This window comes from Callospermophilus lateralis, chromosome 18 (assembly GCF_048772815.1).
Source record: "Callospermophilus lateralis isolate mCalLat2 chromosome 18, mCalLat2.hap1, whole genome shotgun sequence".
In the NCBI taxonomy this organism is placed as follows: domain Eukaryota; kingdom Metazoa; phylum Chordata; class Mammalia; order Rodentia; family Sciuridae; genus Callospermophilus; species Callospermophilus lateralis.
The window spans coordinates 14178857-14195553 of record NC_135322.1 but is presented as its reverse complement, the minus strand read 5'-3'; the positions used below and the strand labels follow the sequence as shown (position 1 = coordinate 14195553).

The 16697-nt window shown below is 47.9% G+C and overlaps 1 protein-coding gene across 7 annotated transcripts in view; it reads right to left on the bottom strand.

Annotated features, from left to right (window-relative positions):
• The window catches only part of Akt2 (AKT serine/threonine kinase 2), a 50859-nt gene that overhangs the window by 20305 nt on the left and 13857 nt on the right, over window positions 1-16697 (bottom strand). For 4 of the 7 annotated variants that reach the window (XM_076839108.2, XM_076839107.2, XM_076839110.2 and 1 more), the window contains 2 exons: window positions 11448-11572; window positions 1301-1429 (listed from right to left, as the gene is read on the bottom strand). In XM_076839108.2, coding sequence (XP_076695223.1) covers window positions 1301-1429; window positions 11448-11493 — 175 coding nt within the window. In that variant the 5' untranslated portion in view covers window positions 11494-11572. Of the gene's footprint in view, window positions 1-1300; window positions 1430-11447; window positions 11573-12187; window positions 12293-12361; window positions 12587-14509; window positions 14736-16697 lie in introns of those variants that run through there. The other 3 variants (XM_077105863.1, XM_076839106.2, XM_076839111.2) reach the window with 3 other exon arrangements.

Here is a 16697-nt window from a genome sequence, read left to right as displayed (position 1 = left end):
ATCTCTGACCTGAGGCCTGAAGGCAAAGAAAACTGAGTCAGAGGGGATGTCATGTACAGAAGCCCAGCGGTTAAGAGGCGCCCAACATACTCAGGGATGCCAACTCTGCTCCAAGTGTTAGACAGGGGAAAGTGAGCAGCCACTTAGGAAAGGTGGGCCAGAGTCAGCTGGACAGGGCTTTGGAGGCTATGATAAGGAATAGGAACTTTGTCTTCAGGGCAGCAGGGAGCCATGAAAGGACATGGACAGACTGAGACAGATCCCCTGGCTGCCATGGAGGATGAGACTGGAGGCCAGAAGCCAGGGAAGAGACTGTGGCAGGACCCAGATGGAGGGGATGAGCTGCAGCAGAGTGGGGCAGGCAGGAGAGGAAAGGGAGCAGGTTGCAGCAGGAGTGAGAGGCATTTGGGACCAACACCAGGCACAACAGAGCTGTCCCAAGGAAACTGAGAAGATGACAAGTTTGAGAGAGGGAAGGAGAAGGGAGGTGGGAAGGTCAGTTTGAAACATGGTGAGTATGAGGAACCTGGAGAACACCTGGGGAGAAATGTCCAGGAAGCTGCTGGGGAAAGGCTGGGAGTACAAGCAAGAAGTCGAGGTAGAAGCCACCAGCATATGGAGAAAGCAGCCAGGAAAAAGGCTTCCTACAGACAGTGTGAGGGCTGGGTTGCAGGAGAGCCTCCAGGGAGGAGTCGGGCTGGGGAGGAAGCTGTAGGACAGACCTGAGAGGACGGTGCCGAGGAGACTGGGCTGCCTGTGAAACATTCTTAGCAGGTACAACAAGGACACAGTACAAATCACATCAGCAGGGAAGGAAGGAGGTGGGGGTTGGGGGAGTCCCCTGTTCCACAAGAACAAGGCAAGGAAACTGGTTTGCAAAGCTGGCTCTGTAGCACAGGTGCTACAGAAGGAACCAAGGACATGAGGTCAGCCCTGATCAGCTGAGTGGGAAGCTATGACCCTTCTAGGTGAGAGGGATGAAGGGAAGAGGCTGTTACCAGAGCAGGACAGCACTCCAGCTAGAACCACAGGGCCAGCTGGCGCTGGAGCTGGGGCCCAGAGAAGGGTGTGTATGAATGCCCTGCTTACGCCCTCTTCTCATTCTCCACCTCCCATAGGATGACCCCACAGCACCCAGCTGACAAGGAGGGACAGCAGGAAAAGGATGGGAAATGGATCTGAGGGCAAACAAGCCCAGGACAGTCCTCTGGCTCAAGAATGACCAAGACTCATGTGCCCCAAAGACCTGCCAGCCATTCTCTGAGTTCTGCAACACTGGCCTACTTGCCCTGAGACTCACCTGCTACAGAGAAGTTGTTTAAGGGGGGTGAAGTCTGGTCAGGAGCCTCTGGCCTCTCCTTATACCCAATGAAGGAGCCATCGCTCTTCAGAAGGAAGTACCGGGGCCTCCATGTCTTGATGTATTCACCTGAAAGAGGCGGGAGAGGAGAGAGGTCAGGACAAGGTTGAACAGTAGTATCCCAGGCGGTCAGGCAGGCAGGCAGGCGGGCAGGCAGGCAGCCCAGTGTGAGGGTGACTCTCAAGGGGCACCACAGTGGGAGGAGGGTGGACGAGTGTGCCTCTCCCAGGGGAGCCCTTAAGGTGGCCCCTGCTGACGCAGGCTGGGGCACTGGGCTGGTCCTGAGTGATCCACAGGGTCATGCCTGGCAGGAAGGCGCCTGTAACAGTGCAACAGAACACCAGCTGCCTCAGCATGTGGCCAACAGCAAGCTATCCCTGCCAGATGGTCCCATCCTAAGGGAGGCCCAGGCCTCTAAACACACATGCCCTGTGACCCTGTTAAGGCCAAATGCCATGGGCTTGAATTCACCAGCATAGCCACGTAGGTGAATCAAATGTCAAAATACTTTTGTGCCAGGTGGGCTATAGCTGCTTCCACACCCTTCGAGCACCTGCAATCCCTTCCACTTTTCTGGAGGCTGGGAACCAGGAGGAGGCTGAGGCAGGACCCACATGCACTTGCCTGAACACTTTCTACAAGGACCCACTCCTTTGAGGGCTGCCAAGGGTGAAATGAGATGGTGAAACAAATGTCCACATAAAACCCACACATGAGCATCCACAGCAGCAGCACTCATAGCAACCCCAAAGTGGAAGCAGCCCAAATATTTATCAACCAATGAGTGGTTATCAACAGAACTTGGTGGATCCAAATGGAAACTTGTAGGCCATAAAAAGAAATGAAGTTCTAATACAATGTTCATCCAATGAAGTGGATGAACCATACTTAGGCTAAGTGAAAGAAATCCATCACAAAGGACCACAAATTCCAGACAGTGTTTTACAATGGTTCAACTTTATGACAGCATGAGGCCAACATGCCTTCAGTACATAGCACACTTCAATGGGGGATTCTGAACTTTTCCCAAGCTACCTATACACAGTATACCTATATACAGTATATGATACTGGGCTCCTGGTCAGCCACATGATCACAAATGTGCTCAACCAACACTACCATTCCTTACTGCTAAGCTACAGTGCTCTGTAAGTTAGGTGCATTAAATGTATTTTTAACTTTTGATAGGTTTACCACGATGTAATCCTGCCATGTTGAGGAGTATCTATATCTATATCTATATCTTGGGATGCAGAGCCTAGGGGAAAACTGGAAGGTGATGGCCAATGGGGACAAAATCTTTTGGTGTGTAAAAAAAATCTTCTACAATTGACTGTAGTGTTGGTTGCACAACTCTGAATACTGAACTGTACCCTTCAGAAGGCTAAATTGTAAGGCATGTCCATTATATCTCAATGATGAGACAGCAATACCCAGCTCAAGAGCCCAGCACACTGCATATACTCAATGAATGCTCTTCATTATCAGTCCACTGTGCAAGAAGTGTGAGCCAGGCACTTGACTTCCATGGCACATGAAGAGGCAGGACACAGTGGACTGAGGTATATCTGCTGGATGTAAGTAAATCATTTCTCTTTTCTGAACTGTTTCCTCTTCTGGGGCCATCAACTAACTGAGGAGGAAGATAGCAATGAATAATAATGATACCACAGTGCTCTTTGTATCAAGCACTGTCTTAAGTATCTCATGAGTGGGTTTTAACTTATAAAATTCTCTCAAATGTAGATATAAATTACTCCATTTATATAAAGTTCAAACACTAGCAAAATCCTAAATTCAACAGCATATTAAAAAGATGCCTGGTGTGGTGGTGAAGACCGAGAGCCCCAGCTACTCTGAAGACTAAGGCAAGAGTTCAAGGCCAGCCTGGCCAATAAAGTAAATCTGTTTTAAAATATATATACGTACATTTATATTCCATGACCAAGTGAAATGTATCCCAGGAATGAAAAGATGGTTCAACGTACATTGAAAAAATGATGTGATCATCCCAATCGACACAGGAAAAGCATCTGACAATCCAACTCCCTTTCAGGATAAAAATACTCAGCAAGCTATGAACAGAAGGAGCTTCCGTAATGTGATAAAAGGCATCTATGAAAAGCCCACGGCTGACGACTGACGTCACACTCAATAAGGAAAGACTGAAAGCTTCTCCCTAAGGTCAGGATCAGGACAAGGATGCCCGTCTTTTCCACTGCTGTGCAAAATGGCATAAAAGGTACTAAAGGGAAAAGGAAAGAAGAAAATTACCTTTACTTTGCTGATAATGTGATCCTATGTAGAGAAAAAACCCAAAGAATCTACAGAATAGCCAGGTGTAGTGGCTTGGACCTAAAGTCCCAGCTACTCAGGAGGCTGACACCAAAGGATCATTTGAGCCCAGGAGTTCAAGGCTGACCTGGGCAAAATATTGAGACCCCAATTAAAAAAAAAAAAAAATACCCGGACTGGGATTGTGGCTCAGTGGTAGAGTGCTTGCCTAGTATATGTTAAGTCACTGGGTTTCATCTTCAGCACCATACAAAAATAAATAAATAAAATAAAGGTATTGTGTCCAAAGTAACTTCTAGAGTTAATAAGTTTAGCATAATCAACGCACAAAAATCAGGTACATGGGGGGGGGGTGCTGGGGTTATGGCTCAGAGGTAGAGCGCTTGCCTACCATGTGTGGGGCACCGAGTTCAATCCTCAGCACCACATAAAAATAAAATAAAGATATTATGTCCACCTATGACTAAAAAATAAATGTTTAAAAAAAATCTATATACCAACAACCAATAGCCCAAAAAGGAAATTAAAAAAAAATTCATTTACTATAGTCTCCAAAAGAATAAAATACTTAGGAATAATGTAACCATGGAGATAAAAGATTTTCATACTGTAAAACATTAATTAAAAAAATAATCTAATAAATGCAAGGACATCCCTTGTTACTGGATTGGAAGATTTAACATTGTCAGGATGACAATATTCAGAGTGACCAGGTGTGATGAAATCTCTCTCAAAATTCCAACAGCCCTTTTAGAGAAATGGAAAAGTCAATCTTCAAATTTATATGGAATTGCGAGGCGTTCCAAACATCCAAGACAACATTAAAAATTTTTAGCCAAGTTAAAAGACTCCATATTTCCCAATTCCAAAACCGACTACACAAAGCTACAATAACCAAAACAGTGTGGTATAAGGATAAATATATAAACCAATGAAACAGAATCAAGAAGTTAAATGACAAACCCAAACACTAAGGTCAAATGACTTTCAAAAAGGGGTGCCAGAGCCCTCACTAGAATAATTCAGCAAATAGGGCTGGCACACCTGGAAGTCCACATGCAAAAGAGTGAAGTCAGACCTCTACCTCACACTATCCACCACATACAAAAACGCATTAAAAATCTATTAATCTAAGAGCTGAAACTGCAGAACTCTAACTAGAATACAAAGGATTAAATCTTTACTATCGTGGATTTGGCACTCTTAGATGACACCAAAAAGAAAAAAAAAAAAAGTGAACTTATCAAAATGAAAAACTTTTGTGCATGAAAGAACACTATCAAGAAAGTAAAAAGGCAGCCAGGTGTGAAGGCACATGCCTATAATCCCAGCTACTCAGGATGCAGAAGGATACCAAGTTTGAGGCTAGCCTATCAACTTAGCAAGACTCTGTTTCACAACAAAAATAAAAAGGGTTGGGGCTGGGTATGCTGGCACACTCCTATAATTCCAGTGGCTTGGGAGGCTGAGGCAGAAGGATCATGAGTTCAGAGTTCAGCAACTTAGCAAGGTACTAAGCAGCTCAGCAAGACCATGTCTCTAAGTAAAATATAAAAAGGGCTGGACACGTGGTTCAGTGGTTAAGCTCCCCTGGGTTCAATCATAAATGCCAAAAATAAAAATAAAGGGAAAAGGAGGAGGAAAGAAGGGAAAGAGGGAGGGAGAGAGGAAGGGAAGAGAAAGAAGGAATGAAAAGGAAGGAAGCAGGGAGGGGAAGAGGGGAGGGATGAATGGACAAAGACAAAAATAACCTACAGAACAGGAAAAAATGCTTGCAACTCATATGACAAGAGTCTAGTATCTGGAAAATATAAAGAACTCTTACAACTCAACAACAAAAAGACAAACAGCTTATTAAAAAGGGGGTAAAGGACTTGAACAGACATTCCTCCAAAGACTATACAAATGGCCAACAAGCCATGAAAAAATTCTTAATAACACAGTTGTTAGAAAAAAAATCAAAATCATGATGAGACACTACTTCACACGCACTGAGATGAATATAATAATAATAATAATAATCTTTTTTTGGTATGGGGGGGTGGGCGGTCGGTGATTGAACTCAGGGGCACTTAACCACTGAGTCACATCCCCAGCCTTAGTTCACTTGCCTCACATTTGTGAGACACTGGGTTTGATTCTAAGTACCACATATAAGTAAATGAATAAAATAAAGGTACATCAACACCTAAAAAAATATTAAAAAAAAAAACAACAACACCACAAACAAAACTGAGCACGGTATTACACATCTGTAATTCCAGTGGCTCATGAGGCTGAGGCAGGAGGATTGAAAGTTCAAAGCCAGTCTCAGCAACTTATAGAGACCCTGTCAAAATAAAAAATAAACTGCCGGGCACAGTGGAGCATGTCTGTTAATACCAGCGGTTCAGTAGGCTGAGGCAGGAGGATCACAGAATTCAAAGCCAGCCTCAGCAAAAGCCAGGTGCTAAGCAACTCAGTGAGACCCTGTCTCTAAATAAGATACAAACTAGGGGTGGGGTGTGGCTCAGTGGTTGAGTGCCCCTCAGTTCAACCCCTAGTACTAAACACACACACACACACGGACTGTTTAGTAAGGAGATGAAGAAACTAAAACCCTGGGCATTTTTGGAATGTAAATGGTACAAGACACTGTAGAAAAATCTGGTGCTTCCTCAAAAAGTTAAACACAGGGGCTGGGGATGTGGCTCAAGTGGTAGCGCGCTCGCCTGGCATGCGTGCGGCCTGGGTTCGATCCTCAGCACCACATACAAACAAAGATGTTGTATCTGCCAAAAACTAAAAAATAAATATTAAAATTCTCTCTCTCTAAAAAAAAAATAAATAAAATAAAATAAGTTAAACACAGAATATACTATAAATTATAAATATAGGAAATATGACTCATATTATATAAACACATATACATATTATGTATATTAGATATTAGATTATAAATGCAAATTACAAATACAGACTACATGATCCAGCAATTGTCCTAGGTAATGCACATGAAAGAACTGAATACAGGTATTCAAACAAATACTGTACATTTTGTTCATAACAGTACTATTCACAATAGTGAAAAGGTAGAAACAACTCCAATATATATCTAGAGATGGATGGATAAACAAAATATGATATGTCCATAAAGTTGATTATTTGGCCATTAAAAATGAATGAAGTACTGATACATGCTGTAACACAGAGGAACCTCAAAAACATTATGCTAAGTGAAAGAAGCCCGTCACAAAAGAGCATATATTGTATAATTCTATTTATACGAAGGGTCTAGAGTAGGTAAACCCATAAAAACAGAAAGCAAACTGATAGCTGCCAGACACTGGGAGGAAGAGGGTACAGAGACTGACTGCTTAATGGGTATAAAGTTTTCTTTGGAGGTGATGAAAACATTTTGGAACTAGTTAGAGGTAACAGTTAACACAACATCATGAATGTACTAAAAGGCTACTGAATTGTATAATTTAAGATGGTTATTTTAATATTATGTAAATTCCACCTTATTTTTATTTATTTATTTATTTATTTGTTTTTTTTTTTAGAGAGAGAGAGAGAGAGAGAGAATTTCAATATTTATTTCTCAGTTTTTGGCGGAAAACAACATCTTTCTTTGTATGTGGTGCTGAGGATCGAACCCAGGCCGCACGCATGCCAGGCGAGCGCGCTACCACTTGAGCCACATCCCCAGTCCCGTTTTTTTTTTTTTAAAAAGACAAAAATTAGAAAACTGCAAGCTTGGGAAGGGCGCAGAGGCTTCTGCAGATTGTTTTGTTTTCTTTCTTTCCGTTTTTTTTTTGGGGGGGGGACTAGGGATTGAACCAGAGGGGCTTTACCACTGAGCCACATTGCCAGCCCTTTTTATTTTTTGAGACAGGGTCTCACTAAGTTGCCTGGGCCCTTGCTAAATTACTGAGGCTGGTCTCAAACTTGCAATCCTCCTGCCTCAGCCTTCCAAGTTACTGGGATTATAGGCATGTGACACTGTACCCAGCTCTATTTCTTTATTACACGCACGCTGGCACAGAGGTGAGGTAATGATCCAGAATTTGTCTTGGATATCAAGAAACCTAGATTAAAGAAAAAAGGAGTCTTGTTATCTTATCCCCCATTTTGTATGGGGAACCTGAGGCACAGGCAGCCTTGTCAAGGTTCACAGCTGTGGGCCGGGGATGTGGCTCAAGTGGTAGCACGCTCGCCTGGCGTGCGTGTGGCCCGGGTTCGATCCTCAGCACCACATACAAACAAAGATGTTGTGTCCGCCGAGAGCTACAAAATAAATATTTAAAAAAAAAAAGGTTCACAGCTGTCCTGTAAGAGCTAGCACTCCTGACCACTAAGTTGGCCTTGTACGGAGCCTGGCAGAGGGTGGGCACTCTGCTAATGATGGTGGTGGTGTACTAAGGCCGTGCCACAAGCAGGACCCACACATAGCACAAGGGACTCCACATTCTTAACCTTGCTGAACAAGAGGCAGCACACAGACTAGACTTTGAGGACATTCATTCATTCAGCAGCCAGGAGGCCTGAATTCAACCTCACACTCTGCACTAAAACTCTAGGTGATCACTCTTGCTGCTAGTAAAATGGTAGCCACCTTACAGGGCATCTGTGAAAATTCAACAGTGGGGCCAGACACAGTGGTGCATGCCTGTAATCCCAGTGGCTTAGGAGGCTAAGAAGGAGGATCAAAAGTTCAAAGCCAGTCTCAGCAAAAGCCAGGCGCTAAGCCACTCAGTGAGACCCTGTCTCTAAATAAAATACAAAAAAGGGCTGAGGGTGTGGCTCAGTGGATGAGTGCCCCTGAGTTTAATCCCCAGGAAACCTCCTCCCCGCCACACCAAAAAAAATCAACACTGGGCTTGTCTGGGGCAGAGTCCAGAGCCTGGCAGGGTGGGCACTCCAAAAAACAGTACACCAATTATTTTAGCCAGCAAGGGTTGGAGGAGAGGTGCCAAGACAACAGCTGCCTCAATGACAGGCACCAGGGGGGCCTGGAAGTACACGAGCACAGGTGTGCACACGTGTGTTGTGCTAACTCAAGGCAGGTATGTCCAAGTTGGGCCAACTCAGCAGACAGGGACAGGACTGTGGACCACTCATCTGGTCTCGCAGCATGAATGGGGACAGTGATGCCCTAATAGGAACTGAGACCCACTTAATGCCATTGGCTAAGTCCCCAGGCCAGAGATAAACTCCCCAGCCTTTGACAGTTCTCCAATTACCTTCAGGATTCCTGGCACTTGAGCCCAGTGAGCCATGGGCCTCAGGAAGCTTGAGTTGAGGGACAGACCCAAGACCCTTGCACACTCTAGCACATTCGCACCACACACAATTCCAGTTGTTCATCCAACTATCATTTACTGAGTGCCTACTGTATGACAAGCACTTTTTGAGGTGATGAGGACCCATCAGTGAACAAGTCACGTGGAAATCCCTGCCCTCATGGTCACAGAGGCCTGGGCTGTTAACCTAAGATACAGATGTAAAATGAAGGCTCAGTCAAATGACACAACTTGCCCACCATCACCATCTGTCAAATTTTGCAAAGTTCCACTAACAGACCCAAATTCAGGGTTGTCTGTAGGGGCTGGGCTGAGGTGCCGTGAATGCTGCCCCTGCCTGGACAGGGCAGCAGGAAATGGGTCCTTCTGCTCATTCTGATGGGGAGTCCTTGCCTGGCAGTGGCCTCTCTCTCGCATCACTGTCTGGTGTCTGTGGACTGGGACAGGGCAGAATGGTTCTCTTCTCCTGGTTCCACAGGGTCAATCCCATCAATCACCTGCTCACCCACCTCAGGACTCGCTGGCCATCCCCTCTGTCCATGTGCCCCTGACCCAGTGAGCTGTGGTGCCCTCTTCTGCCTCCCCCAGGTCTTTTTTCCCTGGTTACTGTGAATTGAGCCCTGGGGTACACCTTGCCACTGAGCTACATCCCTACCTCTTTTTCTTTTTCATTTTGAGACAAGGTCTTGCTAAATTGCCCCGGCTGGCCTCAGCCACCCAAACACCTAGAGTTACAGGTGTGCACCACCAAGTCTGGCTCCTTCAGGTCTTCATTTAGACATCCTCTTCTTAGTGAAGGCCTCCTCCTAACCACTGAAATTAAGATGGGTCTCCAAGTTCCTGCCCACCTCACACCCCATCCTTCTCTCATTGTCTGGTTCTACTCCACAGCATGTACCACCACAGCATACTTGCATCAGCCTGGGTGCTACCTGCCTCCCACCCAGAATGTAAGATATCATCACAAGTACGGGATGTTGCTATAACCCTGGCACCCGAACCACAGGAACTGATCCACAGGGACTGTACCTGAACCACAGGGACTGATCCATCAATAAATGCTTGCTGAATGGATGAAAGTGGAAGTAGAGGGAGAGGCTAAGGAGATAGCTTAGTGGTAAAGTGTTTGCCTGACATGCATGAGGCTCTAGGTTCAAATCCCAGCACCACCACCACATACACACACACACCAAAAAAAAAAAAAAAAAAAAAGAAGAAGAAGAAGAAAAAGAAAAAGAAAGTGAAGTGCAAGTAGAACAGCTACTAAAAATTCAGCTATGGACAAAGCCATGTCATAGCATGATAGCATGTGCTTCTTCCTGCCTGCATCCCAGGGTCACCTGGCGGCTGGCCCAGGGAACAGGCAACTTTGGGAGTCTTAAGGCCTAGTCTCTTCCCCACCCATGACTTCATTAGCGCCTCAACTTCCCATCAGTACACTGCATCAGGTCCCACCATGGGTCACAATACCCAGGGCTTCTACTGTCCAGAGTTAAAGCTAAGGTCCCTTCTGTGGCCTACAGGGCCCAACATGGTGGGAGCTATGTCACTCCTCTCTCCTCCACTTCACCCTGCTCACTGCACTCCAGTCATGCTTTTCCTAGAAAACAATGGGCATATGGGCTGGCCGTATGGCACCTTAAGAGAGAGTACCTGCCTATGTGCATAAGGCTTTGGGTCCATCCCCAGCACTGCAAGAACACAACGCACCAGGCATCACCTCCATGTTAGAGCCCTGACCTTGCTGTCCCTCCCGCTGGGCTCACTCCTGCACCTTCTCCAGGGCTCCTCAAAGCAGCCTCCTTTGCCTTGCCCATCTCCCTGGCCCCTTGCTCCTCAGAGTTTCTACGTTTTTTTCACAACAGCACTTATCACTATCACATATTGTTTGTCCCCATTTCCTACTGGAATGTGAATTCTATGAGGATGCCACTGTGTCCCAAAACCTGGGACAATGTCAACGAATATTTGCTGAATGAATGTTGAATACTGCCCTCAATTAAGTGATTCCTTTCTCTGTCTCTTTCCACACCTATTAAATGAGGCTAGGAGCAGTGGTGCATTCAGGTAATCCCAGTGAATCAGGAGGCTGAGGCAGGAGAACTGCAAATTCAAGGCCAGCCTCAGCAATTACGTGAGACCTTCAGCAACTTAACAAGACCCTGTCTCAAAAATTATAAATAAGTAAGTAAATAAATAAATAAACAAAACGGGGTTATGAACAAGATCACTGATGCAAGGCAGAGCCTGAGGCCTGGTCTGTGGCTTGTCCAGGGTGTCCAGCTAGGCCTGGACACTCAGCCCCAGTAGATCCTCAGCTCCCTCCCCAGGGACCCTGAAGGATTCCATGAAGTGGTATGCACGTAGCTAGCGGCATGGAGGCTACAAACACTAACTCCTTGGTTCAGTAATCACCCTACGCTTCCACCTCTCAGGGTGCCAGATGCCAAAAGAGTCAGGATAGGAGGGGAAGACACATGATCAAATGGGCAAAAGCCACCCCTTACCACGTTTGTGCAGCCAGCCTTCTTTGATGACAGACACTTCATTCATGGTGGCAGCGTGACACGCTGTCACCTAGCTTGGGACAGATCAGGGCAGCAGGACATGCAGGAGGTGCTGTGGATATAGTCTGGAAGACAAGAAGGAGCATGTCAGAGTGGGAGAAATTCTGCCCCAGCCCCTTCTCTCAGGACACTCAAGACTCTGAGGCCCTCTGGCCACTTGGCCTGCTGTGCATCAGGTATAGCCAGTGAAGATGGGGGACAGCCCTGCCCTTGAGGGCCCAGACTTAGCAGAGACATAACCAGGTCTCCGGAGACCCCAATCCTATGTGTGGCCAGGCCTCTGCACTCAGGCCCCTCCTGCTACCCTTCCTGCTGGCTGGGTGGGCACTGAGGTAGCTATGGCCCTGCCCGCTACATCACTCCCATGCCCCAGTACTGAGGTAACCCAGAGCGAATCACACAGCCCTGGGCACCAAGCGGAGGGTGTGCTCACAGCCATCAGCATCTGCCTGCCCAGCAATGCATATATCCACACACGCACTCTTTCTCTCTCATTCCCATTCTCTCTTTTCCAAACCAGAGAACCACCAACCTATCACCTTCAGCAAAATAAATGTCCATCCACCCCATGCTGGACTACCCCAAGCCACTCTCTCAGCCTCAGTTCCCTTCCTGCTCCCACCAAGAGGACTAAGAAAAGACAAGCGTGGCATTCTGGGGTCCTGAAAAAAGCAACCTACTGTGTATGCGCCTGTCTGGGCCTAGGAGTCAGTTCTGGTCCCTTCCCCAAGACCTCTGCTTCTGTCCTCAGGGACCAGCAGCCAACAGACTAATGGACGCCGAGGCTGCTGCCTCGTCTCAGGTTCCCAAAGCGGAGTGCAGAAGGGTGCAAGGAGCTGCCAGCTGGGCCCTACCTGGAGCCAGGGGCCTGGACTTGAGCCACGAAGCCCAAGGCGCCTTTTGCCTTTCCTGGCCTGAGGTTATTTGCGGACAGCAGGTCAGGAGCTACGGTGGCCCCCAGAGAAGTGTCAGCTGGCTCTAGGGACACCATGGGCATCAGCTTTCTCTCGTGCCCCAGGGGAGCTGGTGGGCCGGATACGCTACTGCCTGGCATGTGACGGTGGCAGGCTGCCCAGACCCTGGGCAGAAGGAAGGGAGGTAAGTGGGAGGAAGTGGGAGGAAAGGCAAGATGGACAGCGACAGGGATATAAACAGGACGGTGAAAATCACATTTTGGACTCCTAAGCTGCAAAGGCAACGATTCTGGGCTGGGAATAGCAATAAGGGCCTCCTTGTAAGCAGGCATGGCACCTCAGACCCTGAATACAGGCCAGCTAGAACCCTCCACTCTCTCCCCACAATGTCAATCTGCAATGTGACTGCCTGGCCCCATGCCTCCCGTTCCCTTCCCAGTTTATGGCCTGGCTAGTGGGATCACGCTCCGCCTCCTCCCTGGACTCCCCCTGCATCCTATCCCCTATTCAGCAGCTAAAGGACTCTCAAATTTGACTCTGTTCTTTCCCTGCTCAGAATCCTTCTGTGGCCCTTCATTGTCCTTGGCAAAAAAGTCAAACTCCTCAGCTTGATATCCAAAGCCTTTCAGGACCCGCTCTGCCGCCCTTCATCCCTGCTGCCTCTGCACACTCACCCTGCACGCCTCCCGCCCCAGCACCGACGCAGTCCCCACAGCCCCCCCCCCCCTCCAGCCCTGGCCTCCTCCCTGGGCTCACAGCCTCAGCTCTCATCCCTACAGCTCCATTTTAAATGGACCTTGTCCCTCTCCTCACTCAAAACCCTTCCACAGCTCCCCAATGTGCTCAGAACAAGAACAAAGTCCGTGCTGTACTGAGGAGGCCCCGTGGGAGCTGAGACACACATCCAGAAAGCAAAGGCTAAGACAATGGCAACGGTCATTAACATGCCTCGCTACCCCCCCCCAAAAAAAATCAGGCATCTGTCAACCTAGACTACATCCCCTATGCCTTCTCCCTCCACCGTGAGGTCTCAGTCAAAAAGTGACTCCTCCAGGAAGCCTCCCAGTGCTCTGTGTCCCCACCTCTGGCAATTCTCCCCACCCCTGTCAAAGCTAATTCAGTGTCCAGCACAGCACCAATACCAGCTGAACATGATAAATGAATCACGGCTCCCAAGGCAGCAGCCCAAATCAGAGATCACTGCAGAAACCTCTGCATTCTACTCATTCCACCAGTCTTTCTGAGTGTATCCTAAAGCTTCAGACACTGTCCTGGGTGCTAGATAGAGCATCACTAAGATACAGCCCTTGCCCTGTCTTATGAAGCTCACATTCTGGGGAGAAGGCAGAACCACGTGCATTCAGAACCATGTCAGCTTTGGCAAAAAGGCACTGAGAGGGAAAACAAAGTAAAGAGAAAGACTGGCAGGGAGTGGGGTGCTGTGTGAGCCACACAGCGTAGAGGACCCATGAGCAGATACCTTGAGGGACCAAGGAGTGAGGAGTGCAGAAGTACAGGGAAAAGCATTTCAGGCAGAGGAATAGTGAATGCAAAGTCCCCAAGGCAGGAAGGAGCTGGTGCGGGCAAAGCCAGGAGAAAACACTTGAGGTATTCCGAGGTGTGGCAGGGAGCTGAGGTGGACACCACACTTCTCCCTGCTGAGTTCACTTCCCAAAGAGCTGAGATGGAGAACTCAGCTGAGGAAGAAAGACAACAGGGGTCCCGGGTCCAGCCTCAGCTCCTCTTGGCGGCCCAACAACATCACCTCTTGGAGCCTCTGCAACCCAGTAGCACAAGGCTCCAGAGCAGCACCCAGGAACCTACTGTGGGAAGAGGGTTCAACCCACTATCTGGACCTGGTAAAGCCAAATACATGGCTGCCATTATTCAAAAGCTAAGTGAAGGCAGTCAGGTGTGACCGAGAGTGGTCAGGGTTCCAGAGTCCACGAGCCATCCCCAGCTGGGTGGCCTTGGGCAGGGTGCCAGCACTCCTGTAAGAGCCTCTCCTGAGTGCTCGTAACACCCTACCAGAGGGGCCGTAACTGTGCCCAGGCAAGGACAGAGGCTCAGAGAGGGGAAGCCATTTACCTCAAGTCTCCCAGCTGAGTGGTGGAGGCCTGGCAGCGGCTCAGCACGCCAGAGTCACGTTTTATGGTCTTGTTTCAGCAACTAAAAAGCCAGCGGCAGCTCAGGCGAGAACAGGGGGAGGAATTGGAAGATCCCCTGTGTCCCGCCTGGATCCTGCCCCGTCCTCCCACTGAGGGTGGCGCCTCGGCTGAGGTGTCTGTGACGCAGTCCTGTGGTGATGAAACACCAGGCGGCATGGCCAAGAGGACAGCCTGCTCACCAGGGAGTGCAGGCCTAGGACACAGGCAGGAGGGAACCCAGGCAGCACGCAGGGCTCTGCGCTGGCCACTCAGCAGGCAGCACCCCCTCTGCAGGGAGCTGTATGGCTCTTCCCCACTCACTACTTCCTAGGACGCCCATGCATGAGTGTGCTGAGGGTTCTGGCCAGGGCTACAGTTGTTGACCAGAGGTGAGCCACCTGGGAAGCAAGGCGAAAAGAGAAAGGGCAACTCACAGGACACCCAGATGAATAGGGAACAGGCACAACCTCATTAGTTATGGGGACATACAGATTAAAACCACCTGTCTGGGATGCTGAAATTAAAAAAACTGACAACACCAACCATCAGCAGGGATATGAGGAATCACGATTCTATGCACTACTGGAGGAGTACAAAATGGCCCAACCACTGTGGAAAAGTGTTTGGCAGTAAAAATTAAAATCTCGCCGGGTATGGTGGGATGCACCTATCGTCTCAGCACTCAGGAGCCTGAAGCAGGAGGACCCCTTGGTGTGGGAGACTAGCCTGGGCAACACAGTGAGACCCCATCTCAAAACAACAAAATTTACACACACACGCCTACCCCATAACCCAGCAATTCCAGTCTCCCAAAAGAAATTAATACATTTGTTCACCAAAAAACACATAGAAGAAGGTTCACAGGAGCAATATTCCTAGTGATTGCCAGGATTCCACTCACGAGAGATTGGCTAAATCAAGGAGTGAATTAATATTCACAGAAGAACACCACTCACACCACAGGGAGGAGGCATCAGAGAATTAGATGGAGTGGAAGAAATCAGATACAAAGTAACATAGCCAGCAAGAGTCCCTTCACAGCTAGATGGAAAAAGGACAGGCCATGCTGTTTGCTGTTTAAGAACGTCTTTCTCTGCAAAAAAATCAAGGAGAAACAAATGTCAACAAATGCCACAAAGGCAGGGCCTTAGGGAAACTCTGGGAGGTAACAATGTTCCCCTGTGGTCACACTGGGACCTGCTTTACAACCACTGGTTCTACTGCACTGTAGAAAGTATCTTCCATGTATTTTTCTGCATTTTATGACAAAAGAAGTAACTATACAGAGGAACCCTGGTTTGGAAGTTCAGATGATGAAGCCCAAATTGGGCCTCCTTCTATGTCCCAAAGCAGGGCTCTTCCCCCTTCCCCAGGAAGGCTGGCCTGCCTCCACTTCCCCCTCAAGAAGGCCTGGCCATCTGTGCACAAGGAGGCCTCTGGAGTCCCAAGGAACTGAGTTTCAGCCTCAGGCTGTATCTTGGCCATGTGACCGCAGGCAAGTGACACCCCTGGTGCTCCCATGTGTACACTAATCCCACTGGAGTGGTGGCCTGACCCCTCACAAGGAAGCTGGAGGTAACTTCTTGACCTATGCATAGAAATGAAATCATCACACACAGTGTGACCACACAGTGGTCAGCTCTAGATGGGGAAGGAGGGGAGGCAACTGGAGAGGAGATGGGAGGCAACCCAACAAGGCTCTGACTGTGCTGGTGAGGTTTTATTTATTTATTAAACATTTATTTTTTTCTTTTTAAAATTTTATTTATTTTTATGTAGTGCTGAGAATTGAACCTTGTACCTCACACATACAAGGCAAGCGCCCTACCCCTGAGCTACATACAGCCCCAGCCCTGGTTGTATTAATTTTTTTAAGAGCTGCTGACTACATGAGTATCACTGACTAATTTATCTCTATGCTGCAAACACTCTTTAATAAATTACTTTAAATTTTCTTTAAAACATTTTTATTTCCATCTGTCTGGCTCAGGGGTCTATTTCTCAATGGTTTCTAAACTGAAGCCCTCAGAGGCTGCATCCTTGAGATTCAAACGATGCCACAATGGCCCTGGCAGAGGTGAGCAGAAAGGGTCCCTCAGGTGACCACCTAGCTGGGCAGCTAAAAGGGG